At 37.3% G+C, this 17,870-nt stretch overlaps 1 protein-coding gene across 2 annotated transcripts in view; it reads left to right on the top strand.

Moving 5' to 3' along the window:
- The window catches only part of LOC134558894 (macrophage mannose receptor 1-like), a 35,178-nt gene that overhangs the window by 7,823 nt on the left and 9,485 nt on the right, over nt 1-17,870 (top strand). The window contains exons 6-22 of one of the 2 annotated variants that reach the window (XM_063413197.1): nt 311-457; nt 1,366-1,548; nt 2,094-2,251; nt 2,659-2,769; nt 3,898-4,013; nt 4,439-4,587; nt 7,815-8,014; nt 8,302-8,429; nt 9,038-9,125; nt 9,687-9,822; nt 12,103-12,141; nt 12,248-12,411; nt 13,481-13,548; nt 13,960-14,060; nt 14,804-14,946; nt 16,558-16,663; nt 17,454-17,650. In XM_063413197.1, coding sequence (XP_063269267.1) covers nt 311-457; nt 1,366-1,548; nt 2,094-2,251; nt 2,659-2,769; nt 3,898-4,013; nt 4,439-4,587; nt 7,815-8,014; nt 8,302-8,429; nt 9,038-9,125; nt 9,687-9,822; nt 12,103-12,141; nt 12,248-12,411; nt 13,481-13,548; nt 13,960-14,060; nt 14,804-14,946; nt 16,558-16,663; nt 17,454-17,650 — 2,234 coding nt within the window. The remainder of the gene's footprint in view (nt 1-310; nt 458-1,365; nt 1,549-2,093; nt 2,252-2,658; nt 2,770-3,897; nt 4,014-4,438; nt 4,588-7,814; nt 8,015-8,301; nt 8,430-9,037; nt 9,126-9,686; nt 9,823-12,102; nt 12,142-12,247; nt 12,412-13,480; nt 13,549-13,959; nt 14,061-14,803; nt 14,947-16,557; nt 16,664-17,453; nt 17,651-17,870) is intronic. The other variant, XM_063413208.1, reaches the window with a different exon arrangement.

Here is a 17,870-nt window from a genome sequence, read left to right on the forward strand (position 1 = left end):
GTGAATGTCAGGAGGTTCTGCTTGCAGCAAGGAGCAAATGTGCATTCAAATTCCAAAGGGCTACGCAGAAAGGACTACTATTCTGTAATCAAATGTGGCAGAAAGTGTGAATTTTGCAACAAGCATCAAAAGAAATATTTTGATGGATCTTTCTAAATTACATTTCCTTATATCTGGTAGAAGAATAATTGTAGGAGTGTAATCATGAGCCCTTAATTGTCACATGAAAAAGCTATCAGTAATTTGCTCTGTTAGCTGCTGACATAAACCTTGTGCTACATAAAAATAATTTGTTTTTTATCCCATGAAGGAAGCCCTGATCCTGAGCCTGAAAAGCTCTGTGCAGTACTAAACCCCAGAAGAGATGCTAAATGGGAAAACCAGCCATGTGAGCTGAAACTTGGCTATATCTGTAAGAAGGAAAATTCCACAAAGGATCCTTTAGTTCTTCCATTGGGTATGTCAAGCAAAAAAACCTTTTGATAAAGGCATAATTTGTGTCACTTTTATTTTAAATAGCCATTAAATTTAACGGCTATTTAAAATAAAAAGAAAAAGCAATTATTGAAATTTGTTTTTCCACTACTGGTACAGAACAAAGCATATTTTTATTTCTTTAGGGAAATATATTTAAATACTGAAAATGTTCCTGGAGCCCAGTAACCACAGAAGTATTTTTTACTTTATGTTATTATTCACAATTCCAGAGGCACTGGGTTAATCCATACATTTTCATGAAAGTATCATGGTCTGCATGGACATGAAAATACAGTTAGAGATGCTTCACCCTTCCTGCAGTGCATTCTAATGGAAACACTGAGATTTGTCACAGAAGGCTTGGAAAAATGGCATCATTCTGAGTAGGCTAAGAACAAATACTTGATGGGGTTGTCTGTAACCTAGAAAGATGGCAAAAAAGAGCAACTTTTCTACTATACTTCTCTCTGGTTTATTTAATGTGAGTTGCATAGAAAGCCATGTGTGCAGGGAATTACTTGAGATGCAGTAATGATGCCATTCCTTTATGAAATTAAAAAAAAATATAATTTGGTGGGACATCTTGTGTGGAAATGCTACATAAGAAATTCCAAAATATTCCTCTGGCCAGTGACTACTTCACACTAGTGAAGCCCAGTAACAATTGGCTCCAGTCTTTTCCTCTTTTGTTTAAATGCATATCCTTTCTGTAAAAGTACCATAAGCAACAGCATACAGACTAAAATACATGTGTGAGGAATGAAGTACTCCTTATTTGTTACCACTTTTCATTCTAATTCATTAATTATCTGATTTTAAATGTAATTGCAGTTATTCTAGGCTTCAGTGTGCACCATTTAAAAACTTGAAATGTCTATTGATTTTGAGGGGATGTAGAGCCTGTTAAATGCCCAGAAGGATGGTTGCCCTATGGAGGTCACTGTTTCACGGTTCATAGAGACCCCAAAGAATGGAGAGAAGCCCTAAGCTCCTGCAATGAGAGCAGTGGCAACCTGGCCAGTATCCACAACCCTGAGGAGCATGGCTTCATACTGTCTCAGCTTGGCTACAGTGAGTATTTCTACAAGGCAGTGTTTGGTACAAATAGAGAACTGTACTGTTAGAAATCTTACAGGATTTAAATAAAATAATTCTTGCTTGTTTTTTATGAATATTTATAGGGAAGGTCACAGATGTATAGGTTAGGAAAACCCAAAAGCTAAAATCCCACAAGAGGAGTCATTATGGTCTTTTCATTTTCATTTTAATTCTTTTCATTTTGATTTTCATTTGTTTTTCACTGCATGAAATCACTTGAAGGAAATAACAGCTCTAGTCACTGCAGCATTTGAGTGGATTATCTGCATCAGACACCTTGTAGCTGTAGATACAGTATGTACTTTACTGATAAAGCTGAGGAATCTCATTTCCTGCTGGTATCTCATTTTTAATTTCGTGAAAGAAGAATGTGAACTACATTTTAAAATAAATTCCTCTGTGTTCTAATACAGGTGAATTTGCATTGCAACGTTGCAAGTTCTGTTCATCTCCATAAAATGTTGTTCCTATGGGCTGTTTTAACTTAGGCAATAACACAGATGAATTTCTGTCCTTAGGAGCTACAGATGAGCTGTGGATTGGCCTGAATGACCTGAAAAATCAAATGTACTTTGAGTGGAGTGATAGGACTCCTGTGACATACACCAAGTGGTTGCCTGGAGAACCAACCCATGAAGTCAGTGGCCAAGAAGATTGTGTTGTTATGGCAGGAAAGGTGAATCATTCCACATGAATCATACAGTGTAGCATTGCACTATTTGAATTTTGGTTATATTTCTAGGGAGATTTTTAATGCAACTTAACATAGTTGCTAAGTTGCATAGAATCAAATAATGTTAACTTTATTCAATCAGACATATGGTTGTTCTAAATTAAATTTAAAATGATATTCCATATAACTAGTAAATGTTCATATCTGATTGTGAGTGTACATTATATGCCAAGCAAACCTTAACAGAATGGCAGTGCCACTTAGCTTAACATAACCTCACCTCCAAGCTTAAATACTTGGAAAAAGTACAGATATTCACATTGGAACAGTATTTTGAAAAGAATGGTAATGTTTTTAAAGTAAAAAGGTTCTGCCTGACTGTTTTTCACCTCTTCCCAAACTGCAACTAGGATGGATACTGGGCAGACAGTGCCTGTGACAGAAAGTTAGGCTACATCTGCAGGAGAGTCCCACTACATGGAGTTTCTGGAACAGCAAAGACTGATCCTGCCTGCCTGAAGGTAAGAAGAAATCATAACCAAGAAGCTGGTTAGCAAAATTTCACAAGCTTCTCTTGACATTGAAACTATTTTTTTTTTTTTTATTTCCTAACAAGTGTTATTCCACAACAAATTCAGGGTGATAATTTTCACTATATTCCCATATAAGGAATAATAATAATAAGTCAGGCCTATTACCTCTCAGAACTTTCTGTGAAAGGGGCTAAAGCAAATTCTGTGGTTGTCTGCATATTTTTAATATTGTTCTGCAATCATCTGTGGTTATTGAATATGTAGCAGGGACTGGTAACAATTTCTGGACTATGCAGCGAGTTGGAAGATGATGACAAATCTCATTACTGAAGCCAAATCAAAACAATAAAATACTTTTTATAAGTGAATTTGTTTTGAGCAAGTTATTGTATCCTACCAGTTTTTTTTTTTCTTTTTCTCTTCTTTTCTTTTCCCTCTTTTTACTTTCCTATTTACTACTATTCTATATTTAGTAACCTTTCCCACAAGCCCATATGGGGAACAGAGCTGAGACTCATTGTGCTCAATGGAGTTAAACAGCAGCCAAATACTGAGCACAGAGTTTGGCTACTTTTCTTGGGCACAGCAAGCAAACCTTGAAGTGGCATAAAAGGGAAAAATGACTTGAAATTCAGCTATAATTCTGAGAATTTTACTCTTCAGAGGTTTCTATATTACCTCTTCAGTTAGACTTTTTAGGTGACCTGATGTATTAAATCAATTAATTAGTCTATTTACTGTTGCTTTAGGCTCAAAAACATAGGAAACTTGAGTCAGCATAGCTACTATAATACAGACTACTCTTTTTGGTTCTGAGCACAGGAGAATTTTATTTGTCTGATTCTGAATTCACTCTCCCTTCTGTGTCCCTGACTTTTTACTAGTAAAAATTTATACATTATTATCAAAAAAATGAAACTCATAGGCATTAAATCTCTTCTTTCTGCACTGAATGTTTGCTAAGCTGAATTTCCATTAGTACACTGCAATTCAAGTTTATTCATAATCATGTTAGGTTATATTAAAAATATGTTTATTTATGTGTATTCATTGAAATTCAAGAACTAGAATATATGTTGTTTTTAATTGCATGTTTATTTTATGCGTTCTTGACAGGGTTGGGAAAGATATGGTTTTTACTGCTATCTGGTTGGACACACCTCTGTAACATTTTCAGAAGCAAAGAAAACCTGTGAAAGGAGCAGTGGTTATTTAACAAGTATAGGAGACAGGTATGAAAAGAGTTTAAAAATTGTATATCTGATGCAATAATATTGGAATTTTTAAAAATAGTTGAGAACTTTCTAAAAAAACACCAACCCAAACCAAAAAGCCCCCAGAATGAATATCCTTTTTCTGAAGAAAAAAAAAGAATAAAAACAGTATGGCTTTTCTTACTTTAATAATTTACACATCAATGTTTTCTAGTACTTAAGTTTGAAAGAACAGACAACTTCTGCTCTGTAAGGAATAGTTTTTCAGTATAGAGCAGCTTCACCCCCTATTGCAGTTGGGATCCAGTTAACATATTCCCCATAAGAGGAAATTTAATGGATAATCGATTCATTCTAGCTGAATTGCTGTGAAGTTTGGATGCTGAGGAATGGAAGATGGAAGAGAAGCTAGGCTTAATCCCATCTGAATCCTGTCATTTCAGATATGAGCAAGCCTACCTAACCAGCCTCATTGGTCTGAGCTCTGAGAAGTATTTTTGGATTGGTCTCTCAGACATGGAAGAGCAAGGGATTTTCAAGTGGGTGACTGGTGAAGCTGTTCTGTACACAAACTGGAATGCAGCAATGCCTGGTACTCTACTGATGATGAATGATTTTTGCCTTTTTATGTATTCTTTGTATTCTTTACACATACATTTGTAGCTTATTAGTAGCTAGTCCCAGTATTTTTCCTTACCTTTTCCCTAGCCAGAAGGACAAAACCTTCCAGAGCTCCAAGCCCCACGGGTACAAGGCCCCTAGCCTATCTTGGTTCTTTCTGGTAACCAAGTCTGAAAAACAGCACTTCAAGACACATATTCATAAGCAAAGTTTAGTTTCCATCTGAAGGGGGAGGATGTTCATAAATCTATGGGCCCAGATGGGATCCATCCCAGGGTGATGAGGGAGCTGGCAGATGAGCTTGCAAAGCTGCTTTCCATCATTTACCAACAGTCCTGGCTCACTGGTGAGGTTCCAGATGACTGGAAACTGGCCAGTGTGATGCCCATTCACAAAAAGGGTGGCAAGGAGTATCCTGGTAATTATAGGCCAATTAGCCTGACCTCAGTCCCTGGTAAGGTAATGGAGCAGTTTATACTGAGAGCTATCATGCAGCACTTACAGGATGGCCAGGGTATCAGACCCAGCCAGCGTGGGTTTAGGAGGGGCAGGTCGTGTTGGACCAACCTGGTCTCCTTTTATGACTAGATAACCCGCCTGATATATGTGGGGAAGGCTGTGGATGTTGTCTATTTGGACCTCAGCAGGGCCTTGGACACTGTCTCCCACAGCACACTCCTGGCAAAGCTGGCAGCCCAGGTTTGGACAGGAGCACTCTGTGCTGGGTCAGGAACTGGCTGCATGGCCGGGCCCAGAGAGTGGTGGGGAAGGTTTTGCATCCAGCTGGCAGCCAGGCACCAGGGGTGTCCCTCAGGGGTCTGTGCTGGGGCCAGGTCTGTTCAATATCTTTACTGCTGACATGGATGAGGGTATTGAGTCTTTCATTAGTTAATTTGCAGATGACACTAAGCTGGGAAGCGTGTGTGGATCTGTTGGAAGGTAGGAGAGCTCTGCAGAGAGACCTGGAAGGGTTGGATGGATGGGCAGAGTCCAATGGGATGAAGTTCAATAAGTCCAAGTGCTGAGCCCTGCATTTTGGCCACAAAAACACCTTGCAATGTTGTAGGTTGGGGACAGCGTGGCCGGACAGTGCCCAGGCAGAAAGGAACCTGGGGGATCTGGTGACAGCAGCTGGACATGAGCCAGCAGTGTGCCCTGGTGGCCAAGAAGGCCAAGGGCATCCTGGACTGTGTCAGGAATAGTGTGGCCAGCAGGAGCAGGGAGGTCATTCTTCCCTTGTATACAGTGTTGGTGAGGCTGCACCTCCAGAGCTGTGTCCAGCTCTGGCCCCTCAGTTCAGGAAGGACATTGAGTGCTGTGTCCAGCTCTGGCCCCTCAGTTTAGGAAGGACATTGAGTGCTGTGTCCAGCTCTGCCCCTCAGTTTAGGAAGGACATTGAGTGCTGTGTCCAGTTCTGTCCCCTCAGTTTGGGAAGGACGTTGAGATGCTTGAGTGAGTCCAGAGGAGTCAACGAGGCTGGTGAGGAGCTGGGAACACAAACCCTGTGTGGAATGGCTGGTGTTTAGCCTGGAGAAAAGGAGACAAAAAAAAAAAAAAAAAAAAAAAAAAAAAAAAAAAAAAAAAAAAAAAAAAAAAAGTTGTATCACTCTCTAGGACTTCCTGAAGGGTGGCTGTGGTCAGGTGGGGGTTGGTCTCTTTCTCCAGGCAGCAGCTGACAGAACGAGAGGACACAGTCTTAGGCTGTGCCAAGGGAAATATAGGCTGGATATTAGGAAAAAGTTTTCCACAGATGCAGTGATAAAGTTCTGGAATTGTCTGCCCGGGGAGGTGGTGGAGTCACCATCCCTGGATGTGTTGAAAAAAAGACTGGATGTGGCAATTGGTACCATGGTTTAGTTGAGGTGTTAGGGCTGGGTTGGACTTGATGATCTGAAGGTCTCTTCCAGCCTAGTCATTCTGCAATTCTGTGATTCTGTGATTTAGTTCTGTTGAACTGGGGAAAGTTATCTCAATTCTTATGTCTCTAATTGGTGATTTTTGTGAATTATGCTAATTTGCTAAACTTATAAAATTGTATTCACCCCGTTGTGGGGTGGGAATTTCTTGGGCATTTTCCATATCTGTGCCTGGAGGCCTCAAATAAAGACTAGCCTTTATATTACCTTCTATACTAATATCTCAAAAGTGTATTGTTTCATTTCTAGGTTCTTTAAGGCATCACTACCACTGGACTAAATCTATGCTACTAAGGAACTCTCTGTGTTCCCTAATTCTAAACTGTTTTCCAACTTTGATAAATCCATGATGACATGTATGAACATTCTGCCTTTGAAACTGAAGTGTCTTTGATACATATACTTGACACCAGTGAGGCTGCAAATTGAACCCTGGGTTAAGTTTTGGGTCCCTCACTGCAACAAAAATACGGAGATGCTGCAACATGTCCAGAGAAGGTCAATCAAGCTGGTGAAGGGTCTGGAACATGAGTCTAATGAAGAGTGGCTGAGGGAGCTGGGGTTGTTTAGGCTGAAGGAACAGAGGCTCAGAGGAAACTTTATCATTCTCTACAACTCCCTGAAAGGAGGTTGTAATGAGGTGGAGATCAGTCTTTTCTCCCAAGTAACAAGTAATAGGGGAAGAGGAAATGACCGTAAGGTGCAGCAATAGAGCCTTAGGTTGGATACCAGGAAAGGTTTCTTCACAGGAGGGAAGCTCAGGCCTTGGAATGGACTGCCCAGAGAAGTGGTTGAGTCACCATCCCTGCAGGTATTTACAAGATGTGAGATGTGCAGATGTGGCACCGATGGTTTAGTGATGGGCCTGGTGGTGCTGTGTTAACTGTTTGACTCTACAGTCTTACAGATCTTTTCCAACTAAATTATTCTATAATTTTCTATGATGCCATGAAAATATTTATTTTCTGACTCCTCTTTGTTTCCAAGAGCAAAATCGAACTGAGTGGAAAGGATGAAATACCTTCCAGCCTTAGTGATTCGTTGCCAAAGCCTTGCCATGAGTGGCAGAGGAAAGAGGCAGGCGAGGAATTGTTCATGCAGCCAAAGGGAAGGGATGATGATGAGGAACTTGCTGGTTTCCTCTTTTCACAAAGCTCCTCCTCTGAGCGGACACTACATTTAATATTTCACATGGTCTTTTGTAAATTAACTACCTGAGCAATAAAAATGTTAAAAGAGTCTCTTTAAAACACATTTCAACTTTCTTTTTTATCTCACAAAGGGAAGGAAGCTGGTTGTGTTGCCCTTAGGACTGGAAATGCAGCTGGACTATGGGATGTTCAGAACTGTGAAGTAAAGGCAAAATTTCTCTGCAAAAAATTAGCTGAAAAAGTCATAGTTCCTGTTGCTTCTGAAACCACTTCTGATTCCAAATGTCCATTGGGTTGGGATACAAGCAATAGCACTAATTCATGCTTCAGAGTAAGTATTATTTTTTGCCATAAACCTACCTGGGAAACAGGACAGCACCAAGTACATAGGTAATCTAAACATCACAGAATGGCACAACGTGGCAGGCTTTTACTTAACTATTCAAATATCACTGCAGTTTTCACTCTATCAGTGCTAAGTAAGGTTATCCAATCACTTTTGAATCCATATTATAATAGATAGTTGTAATGGAAGGTTTATCTATTTTTCTTATGCAAGGCAGCCAGCAGATTCATATTTACCACATTGAGAACACAATGTTATACCTGCATCTACAGGGTTTTGTGAGAGAGGAAGACCAAAAGAAAACATGGTTTGAAGCCCGAGATTTCTGCAGAGAAATAGGAGGAGACCTGGCTTCCATTAGAAATGAAGAAGAACAAACAGTGATAGAAAACTTAATAAAGTAAGCAAGCAAACTGTAATAATTGATATTTCAGTGTAACAACATATGATACAGTAATAACCAATATTTTTGTTTTGCTCCTGAGACAGTTATTTTAAAATCTATCTGGTTTTCACCATAACAATAAGAAAAATAACTGAGAAAATGTCTCATATGAGTAATGTTTTCAAAGAAATTTTTGGAGATCCTAAAATGTATCATAACCTGCAAGCATTTTAAATTCAGATAAAAACCAACCCAACAACAAAATCTATTGAATGTTTCTCCACAGACCCTATTCTAAGTTGGTTTAATGAATCATTTGAAACCAAATTTTGTTTTCCAGTAGCCCGGATTTTATTTCTGATAAAAAATACTGTAATCACAACAACAATGTAGGAAAACAATGTGATGTGTTTTCAATACAATCATTTTCAAAGTAAGAAATTTTAAGGTGTGAACTTCATGTACTTGCCAATGGGAGTTTGCTGACCAACACTACTTTTTCATTTTAAAATTCCTGCATTTGAAGTGTTCAGTAAGTGTCATTGTCCTACATAACTTCTAACATTGAGCAGAGCTAAAAACATATATCCTCTTCCATTACACATTTTTTTTTCACACTCTAGGAAGAAATCCCCATCATTCCAGCCTTTCTGGATAGGTTTGCAGTGTTTGGATCCTGACGGTGGCCTTTCCTGGAGTGATGGCTCTCCGGTGAGTGTTCCACCACGCCAGTTCCCTTCTGTTCTGGCATTTTTTTTCCTGCTGGAGAAGTTTCCATGACTGTTGTATATGAAAGCTGTACAAAAATTTCCAAAAATATCTGTTTTGCAACTGGGTAACTCTGAACCATTATTCTTCATACTGGATTGGAAAAAAAAAAAAGAGGCCAATAAACCCTGAGGTTATACCATCACAAAAGTGATAAGACAAAGGACTACTTTCAGCTACAGAAATGCTTATCCAAGTCACAAATATATGAGAAGGTTCTCTCCTGATTTTTGTTAGCCTCTGATGATAAATTGCCATGTTCCCTTTTCCTGTTTTTTATTTATAATCTCATTTGATTTCAGTTTTTGTGGGACTGCTACAGTCTGTTAGATGCTGCATAAACTCAGAGTGTTTTTAATTACTTTAATAGCTCATATTGGCTTCACAGCCTGAAGAGAGCAAAGAGGAGTGATTGAAACTTCTGCTCTATTTCTCATTCCTCACAGAGTACTGTTTTCCCTCCTGTACATAAAAATAAAAACAACAGGTGTATTTTCTCTGTAGGTGAATTATAAAGCAGAAAACTATTTTTACGATACTGCATTTCAAGACTGTGGAGCAATCAGAGAAAATCCTTCCCTGTCATGGATTAAGCAGCACTGTGAATACAGTAATAACTGGATTTGTGGAATAAAGAAAGGTAGGTTACTTTTTACTCTAAACTCACCTTAGGAAGAAATGCAAGCTGAATCCATTCTATTGTAACAGGAAGCTCTACAAGTTACATACTGGTAGAAAGTTTTGTTGATTTCACCGGAATTTTGCACACAGAAAAGTAGGTGAAGACATAAAAATACCTTTGGAATACAAGATTTCAGCTGTTAACAATAAATTTTTTTTGTTTCATTATAAAAAGATATATTCCATGATAAACTTTACTAAAACTTTACTAAACTTTACTAAACTATTGTGTGTATAACTGAATAATAATATATAATTATTATATATAATAGTATATAATTGTGTAATAATAGAAAATATGATGAAAGCAATCTCAAGACCTTACCTTCCAATATTCACTGCTCTGCACAAAAGCAGATTTTTGTCAAAACAGACATTCTGTCTGAGGGAGGAAGAGAGGACTACAATTCAAAGAAAAGATAACAAGAAGAAAAATATTATTTTAAATTTCCATATCCTTTGTGAAGTGAAACTTCACTCCTCTGTTCAGATGTTGGTACACAACAACACAGTAGTCACCGACGCTAAATTAAACAACATTACCAGCATTATAGAATCAGTCTTTTTGTAAGATGACAGGTAAAGACAAGCCTGTAACAACAGGGCTGCTGTAACAAAAAGATGGTAATGAAATTTTCAAAGTTTCAAAATATGAATGAAGTTTCAAAATACTTCATACTGTAAGACAGGTTCACATCTTCCTCTCATACAAGTAGAAGAATCTCTACTTTTTTTTTTTTCTCAGCTACTCTTGGGAAAAATATTCAGTGTCATTAAAGAGGAATCAATTATAGCTATGTGTTGGGCTATGTATTCTACTTTCCACAGTAACAGCAATGTTCCTTTGGTGGCTCTCTGGTCTCCTTCACACTAGTTTCACTTGCTACTTTTCTAAGAAAAAAAAAAAATCTGTGCTGATGAATTATTCAAAACAATTTTCTAACCAATGCACATAATGTTAGCTTCTCATACTTGTAAAGTAATAATCATAGACCTCTATCTCAGAGAGATGTTTTGAAGATATTTTTCCTGGTAAGTTCCTTTGTGAGTTCCCACCTGCATAATCACTGCAGCTAAAAATCATTAGCAAAAGTGTCAATAGTAGCTGTTTACTGTTAATTAGTAGTAGCATATGAATGGCAGAAATTACAGCCTGAAGAAATTGCCATTATTATTTAGCAGTGCATAATGGCATGCTGAAAGATGCTGAAATAGACAGAATACTTCATACTTTCAGAGCAGATATATTAGGGTTTTTTCTTCTAAATATTCCATTTTCTTTTTAAGCTTGTATCCAATCAAACAATAGATTATTTTTAAAAGCTAACATATTTCTTTTTTTTAAGCCAAGCATATGTTCATACACTTAATAAGATGTAATTACACATACAGCAACACAAACATTGCAATAAAATCCTGTAGGAAAATAATCATAGAATCACAGAATGGTATGAGTTGGAAAGGACCTTAAAGATCATCTAGTTCCAACCCCCAGCCTTTGATCAGGTTGTTTAAAGCCCCATTCAGATGGCATTGAGATTATAAAGGTGACTTCTCTTTCACATTTCTATAGCTCTTGGCCTTGCTTTTTTAGAGAAACATTTCTCCAATATCACACTCCCTACGATCTGGAAATTTTTTGTTGAAATTATTTTTCAAGAAGTGGTAATGTAATTCTTTTCAATGCAGCTACACAGAAAAAGAGTTTCACAAACAAATAAATATTAATAAAATTGTAATATTAATATATGTAACAACCCAAAACTTTGTTTAGTATTTGAAATAAAATTTTAAATATAAATTATAAATATAAATGTAAGTAGAAAAGCAAAACTCAGTTTAGAATTAGAATTTCTTGTTCAAATACAAGACAATATCCAAAAAGAATTGTTCAATGTCTACCAACACTGGAGTATTTTCTCTATTTACTGTTCTTTCAGAAACAAGAATTCATTCAGACTAACTTCAGCCATCCAATTTAGGCAATATTCAAGATGTTCAAGATACACAAAAAAAATCCACCAAGACAGACATGTAGGCCTGTAACACATCTTTTATCCCCCAAACACCCATTTTTAACTTTGCAGCAAAGATACTATATAAATATATTCTGCATTGAATATGTAAAATGTGAAAAGTTAATAGACATTAAAATGATTTCCACTAATTGAACAGTTATACTGGTTCAATGTTTGGGAAATATTTTACATCATCTTTTTTAAATCCCATTTCATTACAGGGACATCCTTGAAACTAGAACCTCTGGGCCCTTCTACCAGTAAGCTTCTGTTTATTTCCATTTACTTAAAGGGTGGTGCAGTGTAACACCTCCATCTTTGTGTATAAAATGGGAAGAATGCAGAGATTTCTCTTCTGTGTTGCAGCATATGAAGTCACAGAAGATGGCTGGATTGTAAACGGAGACAAACAATATTTTTTCAGCCCAGAAAAGGCCTCTATGGAGAAAGCCAGAACATTCTGCAAGAACAATCATGGAAATCCTGTTACTATTGCAAACAATCGTGAAAGAAAATTTTTGTGGAAATACGTAAGGGGAAATTTTATGTTATGCACTATATGGCTTATATACCCTTTGTACATATCCTCTGCTTGTGAAGTAAAGAAGAATATCCTTGTTGCACATTATTACCACTTTTACCAAATATTACTACTAAAATTTTATTAGGATTAGGTTTAAATATTCTATGAAAAAATATTTATTCTACTACATGAATCTTCACTTTAGGAAAAAAACATGTAAAAGAATTTAGTGTTTACTAGGGTGGGTATTTTCTTGTCTATTCTAGTCTGAATGGATTTCTGAGCAAATACATAAGGAGCAATGAAGAGGCAGAGTAGGAGTGCCCTCAGAAAACTCTCCTTCTGACAGGGTGGTGGCCTCATGTGTGAATATTGTCTACTAGAATACGGTGTTGCACACAGGTGTGAGGCAACTGCCAGCGTAGCTGTGATAATCCTATCCAATGGTAATGTTGTTCCCCCAGAACAGCTTTTCAAAGAAAGGCTTAGACTGGTCCGGGTTAGACTATCATTCCAACAATCCTTCATGGATTAGTTTTCCTGCACCATGACTGAAGCACAGCAGGGGAATGCTGATGACTTAATAGCATGGATGGTACCTCAAACCTCTGCCATAACCGTGTTTGGTTTGCTAACACCAACGTAGCCACACAAACACCTTTCTGAGTCCCACTATTAGATGTCTGCTCTTATTGTGTGAGAAAGGATACGGCAGGAGGAGGGCTCAGACAGCTTGAGACACAAGACCTACACAGCTGCATAAAACCATGCAAGTATCATAAATTTTATACTAAATGTTTTTCTCAAGTCTTCTTTGACTTTTTCTTTTTAAATTGAGAACAGAACTTTGAGAGCTTTGATCATACCAGTAATTCAGCCAAAAATGGGACTGTATCAATAAAAACAATAAAGCAAAACTATAAGTTGTTTGATATCTCAGGTGACTTGTGTGCAACCATTTAAAGTATATGCATTCATTTCTTTGCTTCCACAGCATAAAATTTACACCTTTTTTTTTGTATTAGATGACTAATAAATATTAGAAAACACTAATTAAAATATATTTTTATGTTTAGATCTTAAAAAAGGGCAAATTGAACTCATATCTCATAGGATTATTCCAGAATGCTGATCGACAGTTCAGGTAGGTAAATAAGCTACGCCAAGATCCATAAAGAGCAAGTGTAGGACTGTTGTACTGACAAAGTTCCTTCTGGAGGAAACACTGCAAAGGAGTTAAGTGCAGATGCAGAGAGTGATAATGCATGTTGAAATGTGTGTTCTCCCTTGGTTAAACTACATTGTACAAACACAGGTCTAAATGGAATTTTTGTAAGCCATGCATATATCAGTAATATCTGTTAAAAATAAATGTGTTTTTGTCTTTGGCTTGATATGCAGGGATTTCATCACCTAAGGTCTTTGAATCCTAATGCAAACTCAATTTACAGACACACTCAGCTGTAATTTTTAAAAAAATATTTTTAGTATGTTAAGGAAGATTTTTATCAACTGTTTCTTGGACATTGTCTCAGCGACCACTACTATTTTTCAGTTGGATGAGTGGAAGCCCAGTGCACTATGCAGCATGGGCACCGGGTGAGCCCAACTTCGCAGGAGCTCAAGAAAATTGTGTGGTTTTAAATAGAAACGATGGTGAGTTACACAACTATGGTTTTTAAAGTAATTTTATGGCTGCTGTTCTTCCAACGTTTGCTTAAAAACCTCTTGTCAATTTTCACCTACTTTTTACCAGAAATTTTGAGAAATATGCATTATAGAGAACAGTTGTTATATCTGAGTTTTCTTCAGGGGAAATATTATCCACAAAAGTGGAGCGTAAGATATTGGTTTTAATGCGGAAGGCAGGGGCAATTTGATCACTGATCAAATTTGATCACTGTTTCAGCTGCACAAAGAAAATGTTCAATTCAAATCCACAGCAATTTTTTAAAAATAATAACTATAATTAGATAATAGTTATTTGAAAATATTTCTTAATAATAGAATTTCAATTTATAATAATAGTTTTATAATTTATTTTTTAAAAATTAGATTTTTTTTGTAATAAGAGAATAGTTACCAAAAGAATAGAACATATATGGAGTTCCATATTCTGTAGTGCTTTCACTGATAAAGCATTACTTTACACTTTCATCTTTCAGTGCAACAGAGCTGTTTGGGAGGGTTTCACTGGGAGGCCATCACATCCCTCAGTCACAGCAGGACCAAAGCGCCCTTGTGTACAGTGACAATGGGAGGTAGAGTTGAGCTAATGCAGGTTATCCCACATTCCCAGGCAGATTGCATCTGAACTTAAAAGCACTGAAACCAGTTCACTTTCCCACAAATTTCAATATTATTCAGTGTCTTAGTACTTAAGCTTCAATTGATTTCAGGCTTGTGGAATGATGTCAGCTGTGGTTTTTCCAATGGCTATATCTGTGAGAGGCACAGAAGTTTTATAAACGCAACCCTCCCTTCAGCACTACCTTCAGCTCCTGGAGGATGTCCTGCAGATTGGATTTTATTTAAAAATAAGGTATGATACTTTCATCTAAGTACAATTAAATTACTGCTTGGAAAGTACTTAAAGATATACAAGAAGTCTTTTATCTCTCAGACATGTTTTGGCAGTTGCATTAAAAAATGAACCTGTTGGCTAATTAACGCAAAATGGTGGTTTTACAGATTTTTAATTGCTTTCTTTAGAAGTGGTCACCTGAGGCACATTGGGAAAACTGTTACATCATATATATGTTTCAAAAAATCCAAGAACTAAATTGATCTGAAAGCACTGGGCATAGCACAAAATCAGTCATTTTGTTAGCTTAGGAAAACATATAACCACACAAAGGCGATCATATGCGGTTCTTTATTTGCGCGCGGGGACACAGGGGCATACAGTGCCCAAATCTTGTGCCCGAAAAATACAGAGTCGATTTGTGATTTTTATAGTTTAAATTATACACATGTTAACTAACCTCCACCCCTAGATACTGATTATCCTATTCCTTAGTTACTATCTTAAATCATACCTACGCTTCTACCCTGATCCACACTTGATTTGGTTAAAACAATGCTTCTCAATTATCCCCTGAGTTGCAGTCACACTTGATTCGGTCATTACAATAGCATGGAGCTGGTTGCAGAGGCTGACACTTGTTCCAAAGCCGAGCTGCGTCAAGTTCCAGTTGTACGTTCTCTACCTTCCTCCCCCCATACATACCTCAACTTAACCCCGTGGTTAACTTATACAGAAATTATATTTTTTAATCCTCCACCAACAATTTGAGATGGAACAAATCAGAAATAAGACAAAGTTTTTCCAAACAGAATTCAGTGTAATGCTTGCTTCTTCCCAAAAGGGGCAAACTTTATGTGTGTAATAAGTGAAGGTTCTATTTCCTAATACATACAGTGTTGTTGTGAAGGCACCCACGGATATTACACCAGGTGAGTTTATGCCAAGTTATGGTCATCAAAGTTATTATTTTCCACAAACATTGCAAGATAATTCTCTCTGACTGTGCTACTGGCATGATGGCTCGAGCAGAGGGTGAGCTGCAAACATGGAGAGGGCACATGAGGCACACTCATAATTAATCAGAATCTTTGAGGGTGAATATGTATTGGTAATGTGATGGCTACATACTTTTTAAGAAATGAGTCATATTAATACTTCCATTCCATTCCACTTCCATTAATAAAAGAGCTGTACAATGAAGAAGGCTGAATACACACATGAGTACTCTGACCACAGACACTAAGTCAAAAAGGTTTTCCAGAAAGTTCCAGCAATTCCACACCTGGGCTGGGCTTTTCCTACAGAGTAAGCACTTTGTCTTTTACTTGTGGTGGTGTATGGCTTCTCAAAATCTTTGCGTTAGTTAAAACATTAGATTCTCATCAGACTCCTACTGTGGTTTGTAAATAGCTATTTGAGTTTTGCTGTGACTTTCTCAGTCCCTTGCAGAAAGACAGGGAGCAAATTTAAAACTTGTAAATGGTTTTGACTTGGCTCTACATCCAAGTTAACTTTAAAAAAATACTTTGGTGGTCTGATTTAGGATGATTTTTACTTAAACTAGTGTAACTCAAACCTAAATTCTTAGTCGTGTCACTCTAACAGTCTGTACTTATTTTTCCCTAGTGTTACAAGTTTTTTGGCACTGGCTATGATTGGTGGAATTCTGGACTAAGAGTTTGCAGGAGCCTTGGAGGAGACTTGGCAAGCATACCTAATGAACAGGTTCAAGGTATAGTGCAACAGCCCCGTAGGTAATAGAGAGTCTTTACTCTTTATACAGTGGACATTTCCCGCAAAGCGGGCAAGCATCAGTATGTAAATATATGCTTTTTATAATTTGTATACTCAACATTGGTCATATGGCCATAGCATGAAATGCTTTTAGAACTGAACAATCTGTTGGGGCATGCTGGTGCTGCTAAGGATTGCTTCCTCATGCTTCATGCAAAGTGTCTTACATTCTTCATAGACACAATTTTGGATAAAATTAAAAATCCAGATCTGGCATTTGTAGCTTTAGGCACAGAGAAAAAAAACCAGAATGCATGGTCTGGTTTTGCTAGAAATAGAATGAGATATGATTCTATACTTCTGCCTAAATTCTGCAACTTAATTTAGTTGAATGTCAGAGAAAGGCATATTTTCATCTTGCCTGTGTTCCCTGGATTCCATTTGCAGCTGTACATAGCCACATATTTCCATCAGCCAAGTGGCTCATCCTGACTGCTGAAATAAGTGAACTCATTAGATATTGTGGTGGTCAGACAGGCTTTTTTTTTCTTTCCTCTTTCCAATCTTGCTTCATTGTCCCCAAATATTTTGACTCTTTAAGACTTTTCATGGGCAAGGGCTTAGCACAACTTTGAAAAAATGAACTCAGGTAAATTTCTGATCAAATGTAATTGAAATATTTTTACAAGACTTTAATGAACAAAATAGTTAAATATTTGTTTATGAGTTGATGTTTTGACTGATCTCGTGACATGTTAATTTTCTCCTCTGTTGGCTTGTTTTCCTAGCTTTTCTCACTTACCATTTGAAGGATGTTTCAAATGATGTTTGGATTGGCTTGAATGACCTGCTCAGTGAACTCAACTTTGTTTGGTCTGATGGAAGTGCTGTTTCATATACAAACTGGGCTAAAGATTCCCCAAAACTTATAGAACCCATTATGTATGACAGTCTGCATCCAGAAGATGGCCGAAATCGGCAACAGGTAAATATTGCTTAGTGTTTAACACCAAGTCTAAATCTGAGGCACAGTATCACTTCCAGTAAGTAGCTCGCTTCACTACAGACATTTCCCCATCCTTCTCCATTGGTTGGTCATCTATTTTTACACTGGGAATAGACATAACACCTTTCAATGTCGGTGTATTCTAGCTAACTCAGAGCATAAAATGGCATTGCTGTAATTTTGTCAAAGTATTTGGCAA

This window comes from Prinia subflava, chromosome 1 (assembly GCF_021018805.1).
Source record: "Prinia subflava isolate CZ2003 ecotype Zambia chromosome 1, Cam_Psub_1.2, whole genome shotgun sequence".
Lineage (NCBI taxonomy): Eukaryota > Metazoa > Chordata > Aves > Passeriformes > Cisticolidae > Prinia > Prinia subflava.